Source organism: Zasmidium cellare, assembly GCF_010093935.1.
Source record: "Zasmidium cellare ATCC 36951 unplaced genomic scaffold M409scaffold_9, whole genome shotgun sequence".
NCBI lineage: Eukaryota > Fungi > Ascomycota > Dothideomycetes > Mycosphaerellales > Mycosphaerellaceae > Zasmidium > Zasmidium cellare.
In genome coordinates this window covers 947,767-954,424 of record NW_022986953.1, presented here as the reverse complement: position 1 = coordinate 954,424, position 6,658 = coordinate 947,767, and the positions used below count along the sequence as shown (strand labels likewise).

The 6,658-nt window shown below is 52.3% G+C and overlaps 2 protein-coding genes across 2 annotated transcripts; one reads left to right on the top strand and one right to left on the bottom strand.

Moving 5' to 3' along the window:
* Positions 1 to 1,950: 1,950 nt before the first annotated feature.
* Positions 1,951 to 3,206, top strand: M409DRAFT_20325 (uncharacterized protein; the record flags this gene model as incomplete). Its single annotated transcript, XM_033805338.1, has 2 exons — positions 1,951 to 1,980; positions 2,034 to 3,206. 2 exons carry the CDS (start codon positions 1,951 to 1,953, stop codon positions 3,204 to 3,206), a joined length of 1,203 nt encoding a protein of 400 aa, XP_033670801.1.
* A 2,098-nt stretch (positions 3,207 to 5,304) lies between these two features.
* M409DRAFT_52390 (uncharacterized protein) lies at positions 5,305 to 6,550 on the bottom strand (the record flags this gene model as incomplete). Its single annotated transcript, XM_033812067.1, has 2 exons — positions 5,305 to 6,346; positions 6,396 to 6,550. The coding sequence occupies 2 exons, from the start codon at positions 6,548 to 6,550 to the stop codon at positions 5,305 to 5,307; spliced, it is 1,197 nt and encodes a 398-aa protein (XP_033670800.1).
* Positions 6,551 to 6,658: the final 108 nt, after the last annotated feature.

The window sequence follows — 6,658 nt, the reverse complement described above, 5'->3', positions numbered from 1 at the left end:
TAGGCTTTATTAACTATTCTTATTATATAGACCTATCTAAAGTAGCTATAGTAAATTAAAGCTTTATTAGTTAATAAAACTTTTAACTACTACTTATCTATCTAGTTAATATACTTTTTTACCTATTATAGCTATACTACTTTATATTTACTTATAAGCTATAGCTTTTTCTTTACTATATATCGTTAATAGCTTTCTTTTATAAGTACTACTCGAATCGTCTAGAAATTATAAAAAAGGTTTTTAAAGTATATAATTTAATCTAGTCTAAGCTATCTATAATAGGTATTAGTAGTTAGTCTATTTATAAAACGACGTCGTTTACGGGTTATAATTATAGAAGAGCGTCCTTATTAGAGTAGTATATATAGTTCGCGTTCTAGGTATATAATAACCTAAAATATAGTATATTTTAAAGTATCTAGTTTCTTAGTAATCCGCTAAAGTAGCTAGTATATATACTTATAAAGGGCCTATATCTAGCCTTTCTTAAAGGCTAAGAATATCCTCTTTAGTATTACTGTATCGAAGAATGTAGGAATCAAGACGCGTACAGCGTATTTTGAAGCAGGCCCACAATAACAACCATATATAGTTAGCAGAAGGAATGCCACTAGCAGGGGTTCATATCATTCTTGCCAGAGCCTGTACCTGCTGCGACTGATCTGACGTGCCGGAAGGGATGCGGGATGGGATGGGTGCGCGACGCTGTCACGGCCGCGGAGAGTTTCGCGGATTAGCCAGACTGCAGCCGATGCGATGGCCTCGACTCAGCGGCGGACGTGGGTGGACAAGCCATCAAACAGGCTGACACCGGTGTGAGTCGCATGTTTGGCGTGAGACTGGAGCAGTGGTATCACTTTTCACTTTCGCAGCTCCGGTCTCACGGGCGTCGGGGACCCCTCTTCTAGAAAGTCAATGGCCAGAGCACGCCAGCAGCAGCCACCGCATGGCATGGCTGCTGGACGGCGAGGCACCGGGAGGCGGCGGCTATGCTGGTGCTGCGCGTGCTGGATAGAGCAGGCTGCCCGGAAAGGAGCAGCGACAACAAACAACATAGACACTCGCGTGAGGATCGCAATCACAACGCGCTGCGCAACGTAAGAACAGCAGGATGCTGCCAGCTCGTTCGACGGCGAAACGGGCAGGTCACAAGATGGTCGGGTGAGGGCCTGTTGGTCAAGCCACACTTGGCGGCGAGGGGCAGAAAATTGCTCTCACACAGCGCTTCGATCTCTCGATCGCGATGAACGCTAAAGGCAGGTCAGCGACCAGGGCGCGCCGCGTTTCACAGCGCCGGCTGCACGCTGCTCTGATCGCGGCGCGGCGACGACGGCAGGCACACATTGTGTGTGTTGCAGCGCGACGCCGCCGTACGTTCCTGTGCGACGGTGGTGTTGTTTGCTGTGTTGTGCTGGAGCAGCCCGCGAGCGTGACGAAAGCTGCGCGCCGGCCGAACTCTTCGCTTGGCACTGGCTGCCGCAGGATCCCTGCAGAGGCGCCAACCTTATTGCACCCATCGGCGATCTGACAACGACCAGCATCCAAGTCGGTCATCCACGCCGGCACCCAAGGGAAGAGGGCGCTGCTGCGGGCGAGCGTCTGCAGCGCATTAAATTGACAGTAGACCCTGGTTGACCCTCTCTTCCACACGCTCCCTCGGCGCACGCTGTCTGGGATGGTGAACGCTTTACCCTCCGTCAACCGGCCGCGCAGTAACCTTGTGTCGCCTTCTTCTTAAGCCCGCGCTCGCCCACGCTCTGCACAGGGTCCTTCTCTTCACCAACAACACCTGACTGCGTCTACGACTACCTACTACTACCGCCCTCTCCAGCCAACACCACCGCCTGCCACATCCATTCACCCACGACCTGCTTGACACGTGAAAGTGCACCACTGCAGCACCCGCTTCGACCTCACCGACGACTGTCACAAGCTGGCTCCCACATAATGGACGGTAGAAATTGCACGGGCAGAAAGGTTTGTCGTGTCTGCTTGTGCCAACTCCCTTCATGCGTCTGACCCGTGCCTAGATATCACTACTCAACGACAGTAGTGACGTGGCCGTGCCGACGAAGCTTCCCCCGCTACATTCTCGCACCTCGAGCTGCACTTCCACCCCCAGCCTCAGTCCCCAGACTCCGACTCTGAGTCGCAGCAGCTCGAGCGATTCCCGCGCCTTCGCCAGCCCTTCGCCTCTGACGCCCTCGTACAACAGCTTCGAGCAGGCCACCCAGGCGAAGCACCACCATCACCAGCAATATTACCTTTCCAACCACCACCACTACGCCAAGATGGACGACCAAAATGCGTCCATGTATCCACCCATTCCCGATACGACTGGCGTGATGCCGTCCGCCTACCCGATTCCCGCAATGCCTCAGCAACCGATGCAACAACAGCCACCATCCGCCCAGCAGCTCTACCGCATGTCCGCCTCTCCCTCGTCTGAACCGTCGCGCGTGTCGACAGTCTCCGCACAGTCCAACCAAAAGGCTCAACCGAAGAAGAATCAGTACCCTTGTCCAATGGCGAAGCAAGTAGGCTGCACCGATTTCTTCACGACATCTGGTCACGCCGCACGACACGCCAAAAAGCACACTGGCAAGAAGGACGCGTTTTGCCCGGAATGCAACAAGGCTTTCACCCGCAAAGACAACATGGAACAGCACCGGAGAACGCACCAGAACGGTCGCGGCGCGTCCAGGTCCAGCAACGACGACTCCAAGGTCAAGAAGCCGACGAAGCAGACGACCAAGAAGAGCGTGCCCAAGGCGGAGCCACAGCTCGAGGCAGCCGTAGAGCAGCAGCTCGCAGAACAAGCACAACAGGCAACACAATCGCAGAGCATCGCCCCGATTCTTCCAGTGCATGGCATGCCACAACAGACAGCCGAGCAAGCGCTCCTCCTCCCAGCGACAGGCCCATACTTCTTGAATGGTGGCATCGACCCAGGCCCGATTCCAGCTTTGCCAATGGCAATGCCAGACCTCACCGCGCGCCCACCACTTCACCGATCGAGCTTTGCCAACTCTCTGGAATTCGTCCCGCCAACAGCACCGATGATGGACCCAGACACTCTGCACTACAGCTACCCGTCTCCAGGACTATCTAACGGATTGAACTCCCTGGCCCTGGCGGCTTGCGAGCACCGTCGGATGTCTGAAAAGTCATCATCACAGAGTCCTTCACAAGAAACACCCTAATCGAAACGAAACATCGAAGAATCGGATTCTCTTCAAATCATGTGCTAATATTCGGGGTTCACAAAGTGTTTTCGCGCGCAAGTAAGCGGAATGTTATATACCCAGAAATGCGTTTTTTTCAGGCGCTGGAATTGGGCGGAATACCCAACAACAGCAAGGACATTGGAACGGGTTGTGGTTGTTCCTTGATGGGATACATGGACGCCAATGTCGTCACGATTAGGAGGACTTCACGACGTGTTTTCAGTATACGACGAGGCTCAGTCGGACATGATTACGAGCGAAAGCAAAGCAAAGCTTTTTAGTATGGCGCCGTTCCGCAAAGAAGACGGACGGCGGGAAGGAAATACACAGATTCTCAAGAAGAAGAGTATTATGGCTTTTTTGCCAATGATTGACAAGAGTGCGAAGCGAGCATGGTCTTGCTGCCATTGTCATACAATCAAATGAAAATTGAAAACAATAAGTACACAACATCAAATGTTGCTCAATACTCTCTTTCGTCCAATGCATGAGCAGGAGTGTTTTCTCGATCGCGATGAAGTGAAGTCGAGATAAGACACAGGGTCTTTCAGTCGATCCTGGCCCTTCCTCACTTCTGATGATCATCGCATCCTCAACCAATGAATCAAGTCAGAATTACTATTTCAGACAGGTCTGTTCACCTTTTCGAGATGCGCCCGTTGCCAATACTTACTATTAAAACAACCCCCAACCACCAACACAGACGGGCTGCACATTGCGATACTCGGGTCGTTTTTCGAGACCACGAGTCTCTCCACACGCCCACCGTATCGGTATGGGACGTTGACGTAGGCGGCTGAGCTGCTGTATATCCTCGCCGCTGCCGATATAGTTGGATCAACCCAGCCCACCCAGCAGCGCATTTCGAAATCTAATTGCTTTCGATCGCTGCTATCGAAGTGTCGCATGAGACTGTGCCCCGAGTCTCGTTCCGATCCCGTTGACTTTTTCTTCACAAATCCTTTCCGTTCATCACCCGCCTACCTCACTCTTGCTACTCACTACCCACACGGACGATACGAAAGACAAAAGTCGATCCCCGCCGAGGATTCGTCCATCGGCATCGGCATGCCGCTGCCGTTGCCGCACTTCTCACGCGGAACTCGCTCGCGATTCACGCGGCTTTTGGGGCTAAACAGGTCCCACTCTCCACGCATATCGAGGCGTTGTTAGGTGTGGGCCTGGACAGGGCCATGCAGCAACGTCATGTGTGAGACGGGGGACTTGTGCGCATCGATCGAGGGTTCGGGGAGTGGTTGGAATGTGGAAGATTCTCCCCGACTCGTTGGCTCGATCACGCGAGTGTCAGGAACAGGAACGAGCGGAAGGATGGGGATCGGCGAGTGGTTGTTCGCCTGCAGTCTGCAGATGGGTTTGTTCGGTCTCCTGCACCGACGACAACTCCCTTCCTGTAACTGGAACTCTCCCGTCTTGTTGCTATTTGAAAAAGCTCCCTTATTATTACCCTTCCTCTCTCCCAATGGTTCACCCCGCTAACTACCCATACATACAAGCCTCCCGTCATCAGACCCTGCATCTCGCCATTGCGGGCTGAGGCTGGGGAAATAGAGGGGGTGTTTGACGTTCGTACCAAACAAATCTCACAATGGTTCACCCAAACGCCTTCGCGACATTTTGCGACAAGGAAAGAAAGGGAGGGGGAACTTCGATCGTGATCATGTTGTAGATCACTGATCGTGTAAAACATATACACCTGCTGAGTTACTTTTCTTTCTTGAGGCTGAGTCAGGAGATATTGATTTCGTTTTGATTGATATAGCGACGATCGCTTTTTGCCTGGCGCCCTGAGTCGAGGGTAGGTGGGTAGGTGCGAGAGTGGGATGTGATCGTCCGCCTCGAACAGGTTCACTGAATCGTGGGTCTGTGGCTGGTGTTCGCAGGTGGTTCTGCTTGGAGTAGAGAGAGACACGGGATGTCCTCCAAGGGTTTGTTGAAACATGTGAATTGGACGAACGACTTGAATTTTGACTTCATTGATCTTCTGACTCGTTTTCCTGTGATGATGAACACCAGACGCCATCGCTAAAATCAGATCACAGAACTGCCTACCCAATCATCTCTGGCTGCCTCGAATGTAGTTTGCAGAGGAGGCTGCTTTGGCAGACGCGGACGCACTACCATCCCGTAGAGCAGCTTCGTACCTCGCCTTCAACCCCTCCTCGAATGCTTGGTTGGCCTCTTCTTCTTCATCTGCCCCATCTGGATCCACCAAACCGCCGCTCTCCTCGTCGTCCTCATCATCTTCAGCATCCTCCATGTCACTCACGGTCTCCGGCTCGTCCTTCTTCGCGTACTTGCCAGTGCCCTTCGCCTTGGAAGACACCTCCATATCCTTCATCATCCTGTTGACTTCCTGGTCTCTTATCTGGCTCTTCTGATCTTCCGCTTCTGCCCTCCTCCGTTCTAGCTCGGGTTTGTAGTCTTTCTCGAATTCCGTTCTCTTGTCTTCCACCGCCTTGAAGAAGTCCTCGATACCGTCGCCTGTCATCGATGAGACACCGACCACGGACAGATGGTTGTAGAACTCCTCCAATACCAAGCTCATGCTGTTCAGAAGTGGACCCATGTATCCGCCACCTTCTCGCTCTTCCTCCTCTTCCTCTCGCACGGCTTCTTGGAACTTCTCGAAGTCGCGCATCCAATCCACTGCCTGCTCTTCTGACTTGACGTCTGTCTTGTTGAAGACCAGTATCATGGGGAGTTTGGTCTTGTAGAGGATACTAATCGCATAAAGCATATTCGACATGAAAGTACTGGTGTTCTCGGTCGTCCGTGGGGTATCGATAATGTATGCGAGGACCGTGGGAAAACTCGATGCCAGAGAGGACAGGAGGATGTTGCCAGACGCAGACCACACAAACACCTCAATCTGACCCGGCGTATCTACGATAATGTGACTCGGAAGCGGTTTTGGTGGGGTTTGCGGTAAGCAGCGTTTCTCGAGGATCCCCATGACTTGATCGATCTTGGTGCTGAAGAGGTTCAAGCTGGTCAAGATGGCTCCGTTTGGTCCTAGGTTGTACTGTTTCATGACCTCTTTGTATCTGATTGAGTCTCGAATGTCGATGTTGCTGTCGTACGGCACGCTTCGCACTCTGCATACCCATCAGTTCATTTCTTAATGGCCATGCCGGGTTTACGCACGCTGGATCCAGGTTGAGAACGTAAGGCGGTTGTGACTCGGATGAGTGTAGATGCGCGTTGATTCTCTGCATGAATGTCGTCTTTCCTGAGCCTGCCATGCCTACGCAGATGACTGCTGTAGGCGGCCGCTCAGATGTCGAGGTAGAGGACGCCATCGGGGGCGGATGTTGAAGCAGCCTCGAAGTTTGTTTCGCGACAATTGTCTCGATATTTGTTGATGCAGAGCTGGTCAAGTATTGCACAAAGTCAAAGATGAAGAGGTC